The sequence below is a fragment of the Aquarana catesbeiana genome, linkage group LG10, assembly GCF_042186555.1.
Source record: "Aquarana catesbeiana isolate 2022-GZ linkage group LG10, ASM4218655v1, whole genome shotgun sequence".
Lineage (NCBI taxonomy): Eukaryota > Metazoa > Chordata > Amphibia > Anura > Ranidae > Aquarana > Aquarana catesbeiana.
In genome coordinates this window covers 185,724,723-185,745,983 of record NC_133333.1, presented here as the reverse complement: position 1 = coordinate 185,745,983, position 21,261 = coordinate 185,724,723, and the positions used below count along the sequence as shown (strand labels likewise).

The following is a 21,261-nucleotide window of genomic DNA, read 5'->3' as shown; positions in this document are numbered from 1 at the left end:
TTCACTAGTTGAGTATTAGCGTAGGGTACAGCATTGCACAGACTAGGCACACTTTCACAGGGTCTCCCAAGATGCCATCGCATTTTGAGAGACCCGAACCTGGAACCGGTTACAGTTATAAAAGTTAGTTACAAAAAAAGTGTAAAAAAAAAAAAAAAATATGAAATAAAAAAAAATAGTTGTTGTTTTATTGTTCTCTCTCTCTCTATTCTCTCTCTCTATTGTTCTGCTCTTTTTTACTGTATTCTATTCTGCAATGTTTTATTGTTATTGTTATTGTTATTATGTTTTATCATGTTTGTTTTTCAGGTGTGTAATTATTTACACTTTACTGTGCTTTATTGTTAACCATTGTTAACCATTTTTTTGTCTTCAGGTACGCCATTCACGACTTTGAGTGGTTATACCAGAATGATGCCTGCAGGTTTAGGTATCATCTTGGTATCATTCTTTTCAGCCAGCGGTCGGCTTTCATGTAAAAGCAATCCTAGCGGCTAATTAGCCTCTAGACTGCTTTTACAAGCCGTGGGAGGGAATGCCCCCCCCCCCCCACCGTCTTCCGTGTTTTTCTCTGGCTCTCCTGTCTCAACAGGGAACCTGAGAATGCAGCCGGTGATTCAGCCAGCTGACCATAGAGCTGATCAGAGACCAGAGTGGCTCCAAACATCTCTATGGCCTAAGAAACCGGAAGCTACGAGTATTTCATGACTTAGATTTCGCCGGATGTAAATAGCGCCATTGGGAAATTGGGGAAGCATTTTATCACACCGATCTTGGTGTGGTCAGATGCTTTGAGGGCAGAGGAGAGATCTAGGGTCTAATAGACCACAATTTTTTCAAAAAAGAGTACCTGTCACTACCTATTGCTATCATAGGGGATATTTACATTCCCCGAGATAACAATAAAAATGATTAAAAAAAAAAATATGAAAGGAACAGTTTAAAAGTAAGATTAAAAAAGCAAAAAAATAATAAAGAAAAAAAAAAAAAAAAAAAAAAACACCCCTGTCGCCCCCTGCTCTCGCGCTAAGGCGAACGCAAGCGGCGGTCTGTCGTCAAACATAAACAGCAATTGCACCATGCATGTGAGGTATCACCGCGAAGGCCAGATCGAGGGCAGTAATTTTTCCAGTAGACCTCCTCTGTAAATCTAAAGTGGTAACCTGTAAAGGCTTTTGAAGGCTTTTAAACATGTATTTATTTTGTTGCCACTGCACGTTTGTGCGCAATTTTAAAGCATGTCATGTTTGGTATCCATGTACTCGGCCTAAGATCATCTTTTTTATTTCATCAAACATTTGGGCAATATAGCGTGTTTTAGTGCATTAAAATTAAAAAAAGTGTGTTTTTTCCCCAAAAAATGCGTTTGAAAAATCGCTGCGCAATTACTGTGTGAAAAAAAAAAATGAAACACCCACCATTTTAATCTGTAGGGCATTTGCTTTAAAAAAATATATAATGTTTGGGGGTTCAAAGTAATTTTTTTGCAAAAAAAAAAAACTTTTTCATGTAAACAATAAGTGTCAGAAAGGGCTTTGTCTTCAAGTGGTTAGAAGAGTGGGTGATGTGTGACATAAGCTTCTAAATGTTGTGCATAAAATGCCAGGACAGTTCAAAACCCCCCCAAATGACCCCATTTTGGAAAGTAGACACCCCAAGCTATTTGCTGAGAGGCATGTCGAGTCCATGGAATATTTTATATTGCGACACAAGTTGCGGGAAAGAGACAAATTTTTTTTTTTTTTTTTTTTTTTTGCACAAAGTTGTCACTAAATGATATATTGCTCAAACATGCCATGGAAATATGTGAAATTACACCCCAAAATACATTCTGCTGCTTCTCCTGAGTACGGGGATACCACATGTGTGAGACTTTTTGGGAGCCTAGCCGCGTACAGGACCCCGAAAACCAAGCACCGCCTTCAGGCTTTCTAAGGGCGTGAATTTTTGATTTCACTCTTCACTGCCTATCACAGTTTCGGAGGCCATGGAATGCCCAGGTGGCACAAAACCCCCCCAAATGACCCCATTTTGGAAAGTAGACACCCCAAGCTATTTGCTGAGAGGTATAGTGAGTATTTTGCAGACCTCACTTTTTGTCACAAAGTTTTGAAAATTGAAAAAAGAAAAAAAAAAAATGTTTTTTCTTGTCTTTCTTCATTTTCAAAAACAAATGAGAGCTGCAAAATACTCACCATGCCTTTCAGCAAATAGCTTGGGGTGTCTACTTTCCAAAATGGGGTCATTTGGGGGGGTTTTGTGCCACCTGGGCATTCCATGGCCTCCGAAACTGTGATAGGCAGTAAAGAGTGAAATCAAAAATTTTCACCCTTAGAAATCCTGAAGGCAGTGATTGGTTTTCGGGGCCCCGTACGCGGCTAGGCTCCCAAAAAGTCCCACACATGTGGTATCCCCATACTCAGGAGAAGCAGCTAAATGTATTTTGGGGTGCAATTCCACATATGCCCATGGCCTGTGTGAGCAATATATCATTTAGTGACAACTTTATGAAAAAAAAAAAAAAAAAAAAAAAAAAGTGTCACTTTCCCGCAACTTGTGTCAAAATATAAAATATTCCATGGACTCAATATGCCTCTCAGCAAATAGCTTGGGGTGTCTACTTTCCAAAATGGGGTCATTTTGGGGGGTTTTGTGCCACCTGGGCATTCCATGGCCTCCGAAACTGTGATAGGCAGTGAAGAGTGAAAGCAAAAATTTACACCCTTAGAAATCCTGAAGGCGGTGATTGGTTTTCGGGGCCCCGTACGCGGCTAGGCTCCCAAAAAGTCCCACACATGTGGTATCCCCATACTCAGGAGAAGCAGCTAAATGTATTTTGGGGTGCAATTCCACATAGGCCCATGGCCTGTGTGAGCAATATATCATTTAGTGACGACTTTTTGTAAATATTTTTTTTTTTTTTTTTTTTTGTCATTTTTCAATCACTTGGGACAAAAAAAATAAATATTCAATGGGTTCAACATGCCTCTCAGCAATTTCCTTGGGGTGTCTACTTTCCAAAATGGGGTCATTTGGGGGGGTTTTGTACTGCCCTGCCATTTTAGCACCTCAAGAAATGACATAGGCAGTCATAAACTAAAAGCTGTGTAAATTCCAGAAAATGTACCCTAGTTTGTAGACGCTATAACTTTTGCGCAAACCAATAAATATACGCTTATTGACATTTTTTTTACCAAAGACATGTGGCCGAATACATTTTGGCCTAAATGTATGACTAAAATTTAGTTTATTGGATTTTTTTTATAACAAAAAGTAGAAAATATCATTTTTTTTCAAAATTTTCGGTCTTTTTCCGTTTATAGCGCAAAAAATAAAAACCGCAGAGGTGATCAAATACCATCAAAAGAAAGCTCTATTTGTGGGAAGAAAAGGACGCAAATTTCGTTTGGGTACAGCATTGCATGACCGCGCAATTAGCAGTTAAAGCGACGCAGTGCCAAATTGGAAAAAGACCTCTGGTCCTTAGGCAGCATAATGGTCCGGGGCTCAAGTGGTTAAAAATGTGCCTGCTCCAACTTACATACAAATTCAACTTAAAGCGGTTCTATACCCCGCTTTCACAATTTTACCTACAGGTAAGCCTATAATAAGGCTTACCTGTAGGTAAAATGAATATTCACCTTGCGTGCAGCCGCTGACGTCAGCGGTGCATGTGCTCTGAAGGTCTGGCGGATGCTGCCGGACCTCGCCGGAATGAGGACTTCATTGCGGCTTCAGCCACTCACAGCGCTGGAGCCGCGAACCCGGAAGAAACGCTGAGGGAACATGTCAGCTCCCTCAGCGGCAACCAGGAGGCGGTACAGGCACTTCGTTCTAAGACAAGTATGCAAATTGCAATAGATTTCTTTCTTCTTTGTGCAATAAATATTCAAATGTGCCAAACACACTAGTGAGAGTGGCCTCTTACCTTGCGATAATGAGGTAATCTTTGCACTACAAATGTACTTGGAAGTGCAGTCGCTGTAAATCTAAAGGGTAGCTCTAAAATTTGGGGAAGCTCTGCTGATTTTATCATCCAATCATGTGCAAGCTAAAATGCTGTTTTTTATTTTCCTTGCATTTCCCCCTCGGATCTACAGCGACTGCACTTCCAAGTGCACATGTAGTGCAAAGTGGAACTGCCTTTCGTAAATAACCCCCAAAGTGTAAATAAAGTCAACAGTGCTTAACAAGTGGAATCCACTGCAATCCCAATCAATACTTCCAACATGTGTAATGATGTCGCTATATACCGGCCACACCAATGCATTTCGTGGTAAACAGACGTCATCGGGGGGTTGCAGACCGTCAGCAGGATTTTCAGATTGGGTTTATCTGGATTGCAGCACCAAGAACTAGTATTTTTTACCTGTATTATTTATTGCACTGTATTTGGGTTCAAGCTTTATTTGCAGATGAAAATGCGTGCAATAGACATTGCTTAAATAAAGTAGACTACACATGCTTTATCATTGGTGCACACTTTTTTTGTAGAAATATTCACAGTGACTGGAATTTCATTGGTTTGGTTATTGTAATAATGTTTGAGATTTAGCGCGGTCTCGGACACACAATTTGGGGTTATATTGCTTATCAGGATATAGGGTGAGCTGCTCTTTCTCCGCTGCAAGTGCGGTTTATCTGTGGATTTATAACTCACAGGACCTGCTACTGACGGCTTGGTGCCAGATACCACAACATACCTTTAGAGCTCAAGTGGAGTCCATGCCTCAATGAGTCTCAATATTAGATGGGTGGTCATAATGTTATGGCTGATGGGTGGATTTAAAAAAATAACCACTTAAAGACCGGAAGGTTTTACCCCCTTCCTAACCAGGCCATTTTTTGTGATATGGCACTGCGTTATTTTAATTGACAATTGCGCGGTCATGAGACACTGTACCCAAATAAAATTGATGTCCTTTTTTCCCCACAAATAGAGCTTTCTTTTGGTGGTATTTGATCACCTCTGCAGTTTTTATTTTTTGTGCTATAAACAAAAATAGAGCAACAATTTTGAAAAAAAACATTTTTTTTTTTACTTTCTGCTATAACACATATCTAATAAAAAAATGTAGAAAATTCAAATTTCTGCTACATATTTTTGTTAAAAAAAAAAAATCCCAATATGTGTATATTGATTGGTTTGCGCAAAAGTTATCGCGTCTACAAACTATGGGATATTTTAATGGAATTTTGTATTGTATTTTGTATCAGCGATTTTTTAGTGGGACTGCGATATTGTGGAGGACAAATCAGGCACCTGACACTTTTTTGGGAACCAGTGACATTATTACAGTGATCAGTGCTAAAAATATGCACTGTTACTGTACTAATGACACTGGCAGGGAAGATGTTAACACCAGGGGCGATCAAAGGGTTAAATGTGTTCCCTGGGAGCGTTTTCTAACTGTGTGGGGGATGAACTGATTGGGACAACACAAAGATCAGTGCTCCTGCTTAGCAGTAACACATGATCGCTATGTCCTCTCCTGTCAAAACGGCGATCTGCTTTGTTTACATAGGCAGACCTCCCCAGTCTGCCTCTGTGGGGAACGATCGAGGGTGGCCGGCAGACATCGCGTCCGCCGGACCCGCTGATTGGCTCCCCCTCTGGCCAATCGGTGTGGGCGACCACTAGGGTAAGTTGATTCGCACAGCCGTGCCACCTTGCCACAGTAAATCTGCAGCGGGCGGTCAGCAAGTAGTTAAAATCCTCAATTGATAATTCTAATATGTTTTGTGGTGTATTCAAGCAAATGTAAGCGGAAATTTAATGCCAGGCACCCTGGACACTTGCCCCCCATGTCTAGGCTGTTGTCCCAGGTCCTGCCACCCTCTGCTGCCAATATTTTTCTGCTGCATGGGGGCTGCCTTTTTTGACTGCACTACAATCAAACTGTGCCAAATATTACTGAGCACCACTTATTATCCAGTTAAAGCCTAGTACACAGGGGCCGAATGTCAGGCGGCATCAGCTGATTTAATAGAAACTAGCCCACGTTCGGCCCTGTATGTACTGCAGTCGGTCCTACAGGAGCGGCCGGCTTCTGTCAAAGTGGCATGACCAAAAAAGGTCTGCTGACCGGCTCCTGAACAGCGTTCTCAGCCAATGGCTGAGAGAGCTGACTGGAGTGTTTTGGCGGGGGGGCCGCCCCCCTGTCAGGACACAATAGAACATCAGGGGAAATCACTGTCCCGTCGGATAGTTAGTGCAGCAGCTCCGACCAGAGCTGTCAGGTTTTTTTTGTTCAGCCCTGCTGGGTTGAATGAAAAAAAAAACTATTGGTGTGTGCTAGGCTTAAGGAATTGGCACACCTTTTGTAGTTACCATTTATTATAGAAAGAAACATTTTGGCAAGCAAGTCTTTGTAAGGGATAGTACAAACTGATAGGAGAGAAGCATCTGATTGCCATGAAAGCACATCTAGCTCCTCTTTGCTTCAGATGATCTCTTCTGGCTTTACTTTCAATTCCTTTGACTTTCCAAAGCAATTCTCTTCTTCTGTACCGGTAGCTGATTAATTTATTTTCATCCAAGAGCCATAGCTAGCGGTGGCACCATTTCTGCGTATTTTGTACACTACAATGATACAAGTGAAGTCTATTCTAACTATACAAAAAACACTCTGCTAGAACACTCATATGTATAGTGAGTGAAAACAGATCATCTTATTTTTTTTTAAATATTTTTTATTACACATTTTTACAAAACCAAGTAAAACAAAAAAAGTAACAAATAAAAGGATTTAAAACTCAGTTGCTTTTTCTGAGGCACTTAAATAAATACTATGCCAAACCAACTGAGGCAAATAAAGATTGTTCTTTTGTAATAAGTTACGGTAGAAGTGTTCTCCATTACAAGTGCATCAAGCTCACGTCCTTCTCACACTTGTCGACCCCCTTCTGGAGCTGGCTCGGGGGCAAGGCAGAGTAAGCTGCGGAGCTGGAGGCAACCACGGACAGCCTTGGCCAGGGACTTGGAGACAAAAGGTGCCATCCTACAAAAAGGTATGGAGAGAACATTTCAGTGTCAGTTATTTACATCACTCTACATTGGAAATTGACTACTGTACATTTATAGACATGTAAGCAAAGCCAATGCTTATTGAGAAAGATACAAGATAACCTTTGACATTTCCATAGAAAAAATGTCAAAAGTGTTTTATTTACTGTATAATGATTGACGCTTCCTGCTACTTGGCAGAAGGGGTGGACAATCACAAATAAGTACAAAGGGGAGGCATTCTAACAAGGCAGATTTTAAAGATATGCAACCACTTGTACCTTGAATGCCAGTTCCCACTAGCGCGATGTGGGAACCAGCACAAGTCCAGTGCCAGTTCCCGCATCGCATAGGACTCGCAAGCAGTTCACACTGCCCTATGCGAACCGAGTGTCAATAGAAAGTTAATGACACCCCCAAATCGGTTCGCATATCGCAGTACGAACTGTCAAATGATGCAGGAATCAGATCGCACGAGTATGAACACCCATGAAATCCGATTCCAGTGCAGACCAAAAAAAGGGTCTTGCACCACTTTGGTACGAATGTAATGCAAATTCAGCCATACAAATCTGTATGGCTGAATATGCATAGAACAGACATCGCATGTGTTCTGCACAGCAGTGCAGTGCGAATCACATGCGATGTCTAACATCACACCAGTATGAACCCAGCCTTAAAGCATTTGTTACCCCCCCCCCCCCCCCCCAAAAAAAGAAAAGAAAATGGTTACTGTTCCCTTAAAGAATGTTACACAGCACAGTGCTTGTGGTGTGTAATTTGGCCCTCTGTATAACCTAAAAAAACCTGTCTGATCCTGCCTGGTTATGCCCTCCCCCCTGTAAACTGACCACGGTTTATCATGGCTGCTGAGCCCTGACACCGTGGTCAGTTTATGTGCCTCTGTCATCCGCTCTCTCCTCCTCTTCCCCGTCCTCTCCCCCCTCCCTACCTTTCAGCTCCGTCTACTCCCCAGCCCTCCCCCCCTGCTGCTATCATAACGCAATATGGGGTATAGGTGTAGCGCTACACCTATACCCCATATTTTTGTTATTGCACCAAACAGTATTGAGTTAGCAGCTTTTATTTACTATTCTTTGTTAGCGCAACAAATCTGCTTTGTATATCATAACGCAATAACCTTGCTACAATCCCCTCTGCTATATTAAATAATGCCCCCAGTGTATGTGTTTTAAAAAAAAAATGCTGCTGTGTACCTCATTTCAGAGGCATTATTTAATATAGCAGAGAGGATATTTGCAAGGTTATGGAGTGTCTTAATAACCACTTTAATGTACCACCTCTATAATGTTTTTGGTTGCTTGGTTTCATGACACTTTTTATATCACTGATCAGTCTATATTATCAAATATGTGTTTCTGCCAGTCCCTCTGCTTTCCTATTAAAAACTGACCACACGAAGCAGGAGAACACACCGTGGTCAGTTCTCTAGCTATGCTGTTCTCCTCCAATGATCACACTTGTTCTGACACGCCCCCTCTGCACAGCCTTTCACAGGGAACATCAGTGTTCTGGTGTTTCTCCTCTCCCCATCTTTTTATGCAGCTGAGAACAGAGGGAAGGTACTCCCTTATAATAAATGGAAAAAAAGTATTTATAATGTTTTTTTTTATATCTATACAAAAATGCTTTGCCTTTCATTTCTATTTTTAAACTTAATGGATTGTTTTACAAGGTGATCAATAACAATGACTTTAAGTCCTAGGTGGCTTTTATTTGTCGATTCCTATATGGAAACTCGATAGAAATTCTTGTCAAGACTTGCATCTGTTTCAAAAGACAACTTGACATTACTTCTTTATTTACAGTAATCTTGCTGTGATAAAAATATGTCAGGTTTCAGCTAGATTTAGAATCTTCAGAAGACTGGCCAGACATTTGGACCAACACTTTAAAAAGTCCCATCCACATTATAGCTACAGAAAACAATTGAAAGCTTAATGTATCTATTTCCCTTGTGCCTTTTGGGGCATGAGACCTCCCAGTGCTTTAGGGTGTGCAGTGCTGATGGCATGTTCAGACACATCTGGTGGGATTGCCTGAAAAGCCGAAATGTTTAGTCTTGGACCTACCAGACAGTCTACACTGTTCTAAGTAGACCCCTCTAAAAAAAAAAAACAAACAAAAAAAAATAGCGGAAGCCTTTCTGAATAAGAAGCCAGACGTCGACTGTACTAAATCAGATTTCTGCTTGCCCATTCAGGTAAGGTCCTACCCAGCTAGGTCTTGGAGAAAACCAAATATACCCTTTGAGGAGATCAAATCCCACATTAACTTATGCATGACATTTGGGAAAATGGTGGCCACTCTGGATGACAGACTACCTAAATTCCACAGAATTTAAGAGCCCTGGATTACACATTCTTTAATCAATACATTTTGACCATACCCCCCTCATTAAGTAAATTTTCATGATGAGGTTGTTGACATCAGGATGCTCATTTCAGTGAGCACTTGATCCTCCCCCTCTCTTTTTGCCTTTCTTGCTCCTTTCCTCAACCCCCCCCTTTCCTGGTCCTGTCTCCCCCCTATACCCCCACTGCTCTATCCTGGTTACTGTCCCTTTTCTGCCCCCCTGGTTGCCCACCACAAAGACTACACCCTATTAAATGTACCCCTCTGATGGGATATTCTCAAACAGACTAATACTGTAGCTTGTGTTGTTGCGTTGCACGATAGCCTTGCGAGGCCTTCTATGCACAATGTTTTTTTGAGCATAATGTAGAGATTACACATTCTCTGTTCCTATGTTTCGCCAACTGTAAAATGTTAAAAATTCAATAAACACTACTAAAACAGAAAATGATGACAGGTGACATTACTAATTTTATTTTTAGGCTTCACTAGTCAGCAATTGGCAGCTTCGCTTTTTCTATCATGATAGGTTTACATTAACTCCACTGTTTCTCGGATTATGCAGAGTGCTATATCCCTCGCAGAGTTCTGCTATGTGTCAGCCAGAGGTGTTATTTTCCCCACATCACAATAAATAATCTGTGAGGATTAATGACTGTATTCAGTCCATACATTTCACAGGACACAGACTAGTCATTTACAATTTTAAACAGGGTCTTTACTCAAAATGTTATGTCATTAAAGATAATTTCCAAATGAGAACGATAGGGACCTTCTTCCATTCTTATCACCAATATTAACAAATATACTTTAAATGCACTTGAATTTTTTATCTCAGCATTTCTTAACGGTAATCTATTAAGAGAAACATGTGGGCTGACGTTAATGACCTCCTTTGTTTTTGAATATTTCTGAACACTTCCAAATATCCCTGCAAATTTCGGAATATTTTTGATTATCTATGAATAGCTTTTCAAGTAACTGAATAATATGGGAAAACTAGATGTTGTTGTTTAAAATAACGACTTAACCTTGATTTTTGTTGTTGGTGTTTGTTGTAAAATTTTTAAAAATAAAAATCGGATTAAAAAAAAAAAAGACCTGCTTTGTAAAAAGTTAGTTGCCAGATTTTGTTTTCCCAAGTCACGGACCTGGAAACTAGAAGCCAGAAAGTAAAGTTCTATTTGCATAACTGTTTCTAGTTAATAAAAGCAATAATGTCAGCATGGTAGCCAATCAATATGCATTTTTATAATAGAAGATCAGCTACCATATCCCCCATAGTTTATGGACATGCTTCTTTATTCAGGAAAGCTGACTTATTGCCTAGTACACATGATGCCGAAAAATACCGCTTTTGGAGTGATCGTCTGATAATGTGATCGTTAGTACACAGCTTTCGAGAGACGATCACGACAGTTCACCCGAAAATATCTGAAGGGACAAGCGCAAAAAATTTTCTCGTATGAGAACAGAACATATGATTTTCGTATGATCACTTCAGGATTCGTTCATTAAAGAAAAAATAATCGGAAGACCAAGACCACGCATGCTTGGAAATGAAAGAGTACATAATAGTACAATACATTACTTCCGAAGTTGTATTCGGTCGTAGAAGTATTTTCAGAACTTTAGTAACCTATTGGTTTTTGATATGATACTAGCATGCAAAAAAAAAAAAAGAAAAGAAAACGGACGCTCATTCCTCCGATATTCTCATCGTGTATACAAAGCTTTACTCCACTTGATATACAAAGGACCTACAAATCACAATGTATGATATGCTAAGGTAAACACGGTACAGAAAGCATGTGAAGGAAAAAAAAAAATTCACACAAAACTTTACTTTGAGCTAAATATTTTAAATTTAGCTCAAAATATATGCTAGATGAAAATACATTAAAGCTGATCTTCAAGATTATGTCCCCCAAATTGTATTTGTGCTCTAACTACATGTGACTCCCCAAACAGGATACATGACAGGCAATGAAAGGCAACTCTTACTTTTTCAGGAACAGTGCATCTGTACAAGTGGAAAGGATTATCTGCCAGCATTGCTAGTGCTTGACACATGTGTGCTTCTAATATTCAGATTCTGATAGACACAGGAGGAGTCATCGCTAACCCTGCCAACAAAACAGAGCAGAAATCAAAAGTGTAAATTACAAAAAAAAAGACCTAAAAAAAAAAAAAAAAAGTTTAATGATTACTTTGATTACAACACCAACCAAGTGAATGAGATAAATCTGGGTTTTGGACAACAATAACATCCCGACAGTTTCTAGATGTTCCCTTATGTACTCAAAGCAAAATAGAACATCTTTGGATGGAGTTACACTTTAAGGGACTTTTTTTTAATTGTATCAAATACGTATATAACAGGTGCAAAAAGCTGAACTCAAGGCAGATAAAAAAAAAACACACCAAGAAATGCAGTTATGCATTCATTAAAAAATACTAAAACATATTTTCTCTTGGAGGAAATTTAAAAAATAAATATGAGTTATCATATCACCAGTTCACATGTGCAATTTGCAAGCAAATATGTTAAAGCGGAACTAGATTGCATCTGAGCACCACAAACCAAAAACACTGTTTAATGTGTTTTTAATATCTAAAGCAAATTCACCCATCCACCCATGTCTCCATGCTTTATTTTGCCTGAGAAATTACTTTGAAATAAAAAAAATCCTAGCATTTCTGGCTGTGGTCATCTTGAGTAAGGGCAAATGTTTTAGGCAGCATTTACTTCCTTGAATCCATCTGCCCCTTAGCTCAGGTATGCAGGCAGGAAGATGTGCTTAGCTGGGAAAGCCCCTCCCCCCCTTCTGAAGACTCCTGGGATGTATGTATGACATCATTTGCCTAGACCTGGAAACCAGGAAGTAACTAAAGCAATATTTAAAAATAAAAGTTTAACACAAGTATTATACCTTTCTATTTACTAATGCTAGCAGCATAGGTATTAAAAATACTCAATGTTGATTGAAAGAGTGAATTTCCACTTTAAATTTTGGTTTAGCAACCAAAGTGGCAAATTATGTGATCATGTGGACAAAGAGCAACTGTGCACTTTTTTCTTTGTTATGAAGGTATTTAGCACTAAAATCAACCTGGAAACTGCCACAGAACTTAGAAGTGCCGAGGAGCATTTAAAAACACACTCAATGTGTATGCCAATTTATGATGCAAACCATATACAAAAAAAAAAAATCTTACAGAAAGAAAAGGGAAAAAAAGATATAAAAAGAAAGAAAAGTATACTAGATAAAGTTCTTACCGTGCTTGACTAGGGGCTGCAGCTGTTGGCGTTTTCGGTCTCATCTTATCCCCAAGTGGATACTGAATATTGGTGTAGTCCCGCTCGTTTGTCCTTCCCCTCTATTAAAGAATATGCATTATAGAAATACGGAGGTGTAAAAATGGTGAATTCTTTATTTGATCAAGCTGTGTCAGTTAAAACCAGAGGGAGGAAGATACTTCAGTACAAAAACAAAAGAAACAAAGGAGAGCAAAGACAGCATATCAAAGAGCAAGCAGTGCTGTCACTAAAGCATTTTTGGGGTATTTTTTCACTGAAGAATTTTGGGACATATTTATTTGCACTATGTGTTTCCAACAAGTAATCTTATATCAGCTTTCAGGGATTGGCCCAAGCTGTTAAAAGCGGAGTTGGCAAATACTTTCTATGAGATAAATGGTGGAAATGTTTGGAAGAGGGGTAAAGATAAGTCTTGCTAGCAAACTAACATGACATCTAAACCTGTACCTGTTGGAGACTGGCTGACCATTGAATATCCAACCAATAGGCAACTTTAAAGTAAACCCAGGACCAGGATATGGGCATTCAAGCATATACTATCAGAACCCAATCTGAAGCTAAAAACTGATTCTCCACCATCTTGTGGATACTTTACCGTAGTGCAGCCTGTTTGTATTTTTGCTGTCTTGCCATCATCTGCTGGAGATTCTGCATAGTGCAAGCAAAAGTTTGTAGGGCATGGGTGTGTGCTTCTCAGACATTACTTAATCAGAAATGATTGGCTTTTTATAGGTACTTTTTTTCACAGGGATCAGTTTTTCAGTTAAAAAAAAACAAAAACAAAAAAACAGAAAAATGCATGAACAAGGCATCCCTTTAAATCTTCCTCTCAGTTGCATTTAAATAGCAATTTTGCCTGCTTTTACACTCCTCCATTGTAAAAACACATAATACATTCCTTTAAATCCTATGGAATTTTTTATGTCGGTCAGTTACACTTTTAAAAGTCTCGCTTGATGCATTTTTTCGTTGCCTATTTGGTGCATGTTCATGCCATTTCATACTGGATCAGTTTTTCAGTTAAAAGAGCGGAAGATTATGCAATTTTACAACAAATTAGTGTAAAAGCAGCCTGAAACTCAACTGACCAGTGTAAAGAGTTCCATAGGATTTAAAGAGATGCATTTTTCTTCAGCCTTTACAGTGAGGGAAAAAGTATTTAATCCCCTGCTGATTTTGTATGTTTGGCCACTGACATGGGCTGACATAATTTTAATGGTAGGTTTATTTTAACAGTGAGAGACATAATAACAACAAAAATATCCAGAAAAACGCATTTCAAAAAAGTTATAAATTGATTTACATTTTAATGAGTGAAATAAGTATTTGACCCCTTCGCAAAACATGACTTAGTACTTGGTGGCGAAACCCTTGTTGGCAATCACAGAGGCCAGACATTTCCTGTAGTTGGCCACCAGGTTCGCACACATCTCAGGAGGGATTTTGTCCCACTCCTCTTGGCAGATCCTCTCCAAGTCTTTAAGGTTTTCGATGCTGACATTTGGTAACTCGAACCTTTAGCTCCCTCCACATATTTTCTATGGGATTAAGGTCTGGAGACTGGCTAGGCCACTCCAGGACCTTAATGTGCTTCTTCTTGAGCCACTTCTTTGTTGCCTTGGCCGTGTGTTTTGGGTCATGGTCGAGCCATGGTCATGCCCCGGCTGAGGGAAGGAGCTTCTCGCTCAAGATTTGACGGTACATGGCCCTGTCCATCGTTCCTTTGATGCGGTGAAATTGCCCTGTCCGCTTAGCATAAAACAGCCCCAAAGCATAATGTTTCCATCTCCATGTTTGATGGTGGGGACAGTGTTTTTGGGGTCATAGGCAGCATTCCTCCTCCTCCAAACATGGAGAGTTGTGTTGATGCCAAAGAGCTTGATTTTGGTCTCATCTGACCACAACACTTTCACCCAGTTCTCCTCTGAATCATTCAGATGTTCATTAGCAAACTTCAGACGGGCTCTGTGCTTTCTTGAGCAGGGGGACCTTGTAGGTGCTGCAGGATTTCAGTCCTTCACGCCGTAGTGGGTTACCAATTGTTTTCTTGGTGACTATGGTCCCGGCTGCTTTGAGATTAATAACAGGATTCTCCCGTGTAGTTCTGGGCTGATTGCTCACCGTTCTCATGATCATTGAAACTCCACAAGGTGAGATCTTGCATGAAGCCCCCGACTGAGAGAGATTGACAACTATTTTGTGTTTCTTCCATTTGCGAATAATCGCACCAACTGTTGTCATCCTCTCATCAAGCTGACTGCCGATGTTCTTGTATTCCATTCCAGCCTTGTGTAGGTCTACAATCTTGTCCCTGACATCCTTGGACAGCGCTTTGGTCTTGGCCATGGTGGAGAGACTGGAATCCGATTGATTGCTTCTGTGGACAGGTGTCTTTTATACAGGTAACAAGCTGAGATTAGGAGCACTCCCTTTAAGAGAGTGCTCCTAAACTCAGCCCCTTACCTGTATAGAAGACACCTGGGAGCCAGAAATCTTGCCGATTGATAGGGAATCAAATATTTATTTCACTCATTAAAATGCAAATCAATGCATAACTTTTTAAATGCGCTTTTCTGGATATTTTTATTGTTATTGTATTTTTATTGTTTGTCTCAAATCATGTATTTGGCAGTGGGTAAACGTACAAAATCAGCAGGGGATCAAAACCCTTTCCCCTCACTGTATGCCTTCTTAGCAAGCTGAAAAACAAATCCTCACTTACCTCTGTGGCTGCAAACATTTGAAGAGAAACTAATCTTTAAATTTGCTGTATTTCTGTTGTGAACTTTGGGTATGAATTGCTTTGAATTATCTGCAGCTAGAGTGGTTAGTGGTTCTACAGCTCCTTTAAAGCTCTTTAAAATGGAGCTTAAATTGGCATGGTGTCCCTAAAGCAGTTGTTATAATGTGCAGGTATAATGTACAATTATAGCAGCCCTCCCCTGGTGTGAGGCCCCCACTTTCCCTGTTCACTGCTGCTGCCATCTTTTCATGTTTTTTTTTCTGGGTCCAGCATATTTATTCTTCAGTCACTACTGCTCACTAATGACATAACTCTAGTGCATGTGTGCAAAGGAGTTACATTGTCCGAACTACCAGCTCTTATATCTGAAAAATACCAGGATTGTATACTACATTGCATGTATGTGGCATTCAATATACAATAAGAAAAACTGGTTAGCAGGAAGAGAACGTTTTTTCCTTTTTTTAATTCTTTTTGCAGAAGACGCATTTAAAGTCTCTTCCACCAAAAATATACCTCATAGCAAATTTTTAGAAATATTGTAGTTTAAATCCATTTAAAAGGAGAAGCATAGCTATTTTGGCCCTACTTCTCTTATGGATCACAGGAGTGCAGTTACTTTTGCACTCATGTGACCTGGACCAGCGGCTGGGAGGCTGAGCCCGCAGCCCAGCACTCCAGTGAGCACTGGAGGGGAGAGCAGAGAGCTGGTGACTAACAGTCACCGCTCCATGCTCAGAGCAGAGGGGAGAACTGAGTGATCAATGGTATTTGATCACTCAGTTCCCAGTGTAGAGAAGCGGAGGGGGACAGATAATGCATGGGGCCGATGCCGCATTCACCTAGTTGAGGATAATTTTTTTTTTCTAACCCAATCCCATACTTTTCTTTCATGACTATTTAAATACTTATAGCTCCTTAGCCTGACCACAGAATCACTTTAAACAACATAATTATAAAGCTGAATACAGGAAAAGATAAAAAATGGACCCTTGCAGCGGGGCTTCCCCGAAACGCAAGGTTTAAATGGTTGTTTTGTCCCCCAGGGGAACAGAAAAAGCCGCAGGGTCTTTGGCCTAATGTACAATGCAGGACCAGCAGTCCTCACTTCCTTGGGGGCTATTCTCTCTGGCTTCCTGGTTGTGTGGGCAGGTTCTCAACATCTTAGCTTACAGTGTAGGATTGCTTGTCCTGCATTGTACATGTTGATGTTGGCTGACCAAGCAGGGCCAGCTGTGCAGCTGGGAGGAAACCTGTAGGAGTGAGGGATAACATAATAATAGTTGCTTTTTAGGCTCCGATTAGGCAAAGTAAGGATTTAATCCTTGCAATGCATTTTTTATTTTACCCAGAGTTCAGCTGTAATCACAGGAAGAAATGGTGTTCAGTGCAAAATTGTTGTGTCTATTCAGCTTGGAAACCTGCAGTTTATTAAAGCAATAAAATCAATATTTGAATAGCAAGCTATCCTGCATCTTTGGGTACATGTATGATATTTTCCAGCTACATTAAATACTTGTAGTCTTTGTAACATTCGTAGCCTTTAAAAAATACTTTGCTGCTTATTTTAGAGGTAATAAAATCTACTTTCCACAATAAATGATGCAATTTCTTACACTTAAGTAAGGAAAAAGACTGTCCTAAAAGCCTCTTTATTTATTGACTTTATTTTGCAGGTCATTGCTGGAACCATATATTAGGTTTACTGGTCGTTACTTCTATTGGAAAAACAGTTAAAGCAGATGTTACTATCTACGGCTACTGCTGCTGTGGGAATGGCATTTACTCACCTGTTCATCTTCCAGATATTTTTTCCTGGACTCAATATACTTCTGTACAGCCATATAAATGAATTTGTATTGGGCTTCTGTCTGCACCATACCCGAGCGCTGCTGCCTCACCATCTGGATGGTCTTTGGGATGTCAATGTCACAATCCAGGCCTGTGTGATGCATATTATTTGGGATGTCTTTAAAAATGTCATTTTTTGCAAGGCTTTATGCTGTACTAAAAAGACTGCGCAAAACATAGTTATAACAATAATAGCGTAGCTGGATCTAAACTGTAAAAGACAAGGAGGGGGGCGCCTCTGAATATATATCAAATAACAATTTATTATAAAAAACAATATCCACTCACATGGAAGAAAGTAAAGTAGAGTTCAGGCATGTCTCTGGGCTGATGAGGTGGGACTACAGGTTGCAGTCAGTCCGCTTTAGACTTGGAGGATGCAGCACATCAGGCATCAGTTCGGATGGTGTAGAACTGCATGTCGCATATATTTGATATATATTCAGAGGCGCCCCTCTCCTTGTCTTTCTCATAGTTTTACTGGAACTTACCTCTGGTCTCCGTGGTGGCAGTCCTGACAGACTCTCTCCTATTTTCTCCCCCATATTTGCCATCGGACTATTATGGACTACATACTGTCATTTTGAGGTATCTGAGCATTGCGCCTTTTTACTTGTCAAAGGATCCAAACTGTAAGAGCACCCTGCTTACAGTTTAAAGCCCAACTCCAGCCAAAATGTATTTGGTTTTGGATAGAGCAGGAAAATGCTGGAACCTTAGGTTTTTATGGACGGTTTCCCCCTTATTTTATTATATTTATTTCAGGTACTTATATAGTGCCGTCAATTTACGCAGCGCTTTACATATACATTATCATCAGTCTCTACCCTCAAGGAGCTTACACTCCAAGGTCCCCAACTCACATTCATACATACTAGGGACAATTTAGACAGGATCCAATTAACCTACCAGCATGTCTTTGGAGTGTGGTAGGAAACCAGAGTACAAAGAGGAAACCCACGCAGGCACAGGGGGAACATGCAAACTCCCCCTTATTTTCTACCAGGATAGAAATCTCTTCAACACTTTTAGTAAGTGATGTGAGTGAGTGATGAAGAGTTAGGACTTCTGCCAATGTTTTTTTTGCTATCTGCGCCTTCCTGTCCCAGTGACACATTTACTCCCTGATTTCTTGTAGAGGTGCCCCAGGGACAGAAAGTGGGGGAAATCACAGAAGATAAAAAAAACCTGATAGAAATGTTACCTCTTCCCCACTCTAGTCAAAATTAAAGTACATTTAGATGGAGCCTAAAGCGGGGTTCCACCCATTTTCTACACGTGCAAGCCATTTCATGGCCATTGGGAATGCTCTTACAAATGGTAATTTTATTTATTTTTTTCTTAAATAAATACCTTTTTTTTTAATTTTCAGCAGCACTTTTGGCTGCAGCCATTTCGTCACTAGGTGATTCGCAACAACGCAAGGAGATATCGGCGTCATGTATCCCAGGAGTCCATGCGAATCGCCTATTGACGAAATTTTGCGTTATTTCCAGACTGGAAAGAAAAGTAAGAGAGCATCGCACAATGGCATTACTGTGCAGGCGCAAGATCGGGAGGTGCATGCTGGGTAGCCAGCTGCACCGATTGCCAGAAACTAAGAGAAGAGGGCTTCAGATGCCCACAGCTGACATGGAACCTGCCTGCTTCTGGTATAGTATTCCAATATTTTAACAAACTACAAGGACCACACATATGACATTATCTAAATGTTGCTGTATATGTGTAGACAAGTATGGAGGAGTGTTTAAAAAAAAAAAGTATTTGGGGGACTGGAACTCCGCTTTAACAGAGGAGAGCAAATTTATTGTAACAGCTTGTAATGAACGCTCATGTAAAATAACTGAATGGAGCAACAGGTAGGATGCATTGTAAACAATCTGCTTCTAGGTTTCATTGTCAAAGCTTAATTGAAAAAGCTGAAGTTAGAAGTGGATTGGTTACTATACACAGCACCAGATTCTGTGTGCAACAGTTTTAGTAAATATATGTGTTGCTGGAGGGCTGCATTAAGGCAAAACACAGGCTCCTTTTTCAAGTCCACCCAGCAACTATAGATAGTTCCTTATATGCTAAATTACATAAAAGCATATGAGCATAATTATTTGTCTTTATACATTTTTTCATATAATTTAGTTGTTTAATTAATGTTTAATTGTATGTATGAATTTTATACGCATGTTGCACAAGAAAATAATGGCAGATAACGTTTTTTTTTTTATGTGAGTAAAAGGCCAAGCTTCTGCCGGCCTCAAAAGGGTTAAGTCCTCCGGTATTGGGCTGTGACATATAAGGAACTGTCTATCATTGCTGAGTAGACTTGAAAAAGGAGACCACTCCTCTAAAATGCATTGTCCCAGCATCCACTAGCCCACAGGTGGCAAACACAAGGCCCACGGGCCGAATCAGGCCCGCCAGGCCTTGTCATGTGGCCCGCACAGCAGCCTCCGGCCGCTACCTCTTTTTCTCTGCAGGTATCCAAGGCAACAAGGGAAAACATCCTCCTCGGTCCCGCAAGCGGTGCAGCTTTGTATTAGTGCATGCGCGGTCAGTCTCCATGACAACAAGAGTAAACATCTCCCCTCCGCTCTGTCTCCGCCTCCACCCCTGCCTCCGCTCTGTCCCCACCCCTGCCTCAGCTTTGCGTCTGCCGTCACTCTGTCTCCGCCTCCGATGCCACTCTGTCTCCGCCTCCTCTCTCTCGCCTCCCCAGTCCCTCCAGCGAGTGATTGCTGACAGCTCTATTTTTTTTTCCATCCAGCGGGCTGCGTCCTGAGGGCGGGCTGTTTAAGCACTTGTGTTGTACCAGAGCTGGGCCAGGTAGGAAGATAGGAGAGTGTGCAGATGTGAGGAAACGTGGGGGGGGGCCACGTAGAGGCAGATGTGTGCAGAGGTGGGGGATGGGAGGAGAGTGATGGGTGCAGAGGTCAGAACCAAGGAGGAGGGGTGGAAATGAGATGTTGCACACTACATAGTACACTCCTGACCCCTTTACTCTGTACGTAGCACAGTCCTGACCCCTGCACTCTATGTATCGCAATCCTGACCTCTGTACGTAGCACAATCCTGGCCCCTGCATTCTACGTAGCGCAATCCTGACCCCTGCACTCTGTACGCAGCGCAATCCTGACCCCTGCACTCTGTACGCAGCGCAATCCTGACCCCTGCACTCTGTACGCAGCGCAATCCTGACCCCTGCACTCTGTACGCAGCGCAATCCTGACCCCTGCACTCTGTACGCAGCGCAATCCTGACCCCTGCACTCTGTACGCAGCGCAATCCTGACCCCTGCACTCTGTACGCAGCGCAATCCTGACCCCTGCATTCTGTACGCATCGCAATCCTGACCCCTGCACTCTGTATTAAGCGCAATCCTGACCCCTGCACTCTGTACGCAGCGCAATCCTGACCCCTGCATTCTGTACGCATCGCAATCCTGACCCCTGCACTCTGTATTAAGCGCAATCCTGACCCCTGCACTCTGTACATAGCGCAATCCCGACCCCTGCCCTACAGATACAACCGGCCCTTTGAGGGCAACCATCCTGCCAATGCGGCCGCCGATGAATTTGAGTTTGACACCCCTGCACTAGCCCATCCAACCCCCCCCCCCCCCGTCAGCCAGTCGAGCCACTAGGTACGGTGCCGGCTTGTTCGGTGGCTGGGTGCATCCTGTTCTCCCGCTGCAGGTAGCGGTGTGCCAACGTGCAGCACGGCTGCTCCATGCGGTAGATCGCCTGTGAGACAGCGGAAGAGCTCTAAAGTATATCCGATTACCTCTCTGGGGATCGGGAAGGAATATTTTCCCCTGCTGGAGCAAATGGGATCATGCTTTGCTGGTGTTTTTGCCTTCCTCTTGATCAACTGTATGTATAGGATTGTGTATACAGGATTGTAAGATTTTTTTTTTTTTAATTCTAAGGATTTTTTTCCCTTTTATTGGTTGAACTAGATGGAGTTGTG

The 21,261-nt window shown here is 41.3% G+C and overlaps 1 protein-coding gene across 1 annotated transcript in view; it reads right to left on the bottom strand.

The window, feature by feature from the left end:
* Positions 1–6,691: 6,691 nt before the first annotated feature.
* Positions 6,692–21,261, bottom strand: part of LOC141111074 (tyrosine-protein phosphatase non-receptor type 11-like) — a 231,074-nt gene continuing 216,504 nt past the window's right edge. Inside the window, exons 13-16 of the mRNA XM_073603062.1 lie at positions 17,238–17,389; positions 12,663–12,763; positions 11,387–11,508; positions 6,692–7,001 (exon numbers count right to left, since the gene is read on the bottom strand). Coding sequence (XP_073459163.1) covers positions 11,424–11,508; positions 12,663–12,763; positions 17,238–17,389 — 338 coding nt within the window. The 3' untranslated portion in view covers positions 6,692–7,001; positions 11,387–11,423. The remainder of the gene's footprint in view (positions 7,002–11,386; positions 11,509–12,662; positions 12,764–17,237; positions 17,390–21,261) is intronic.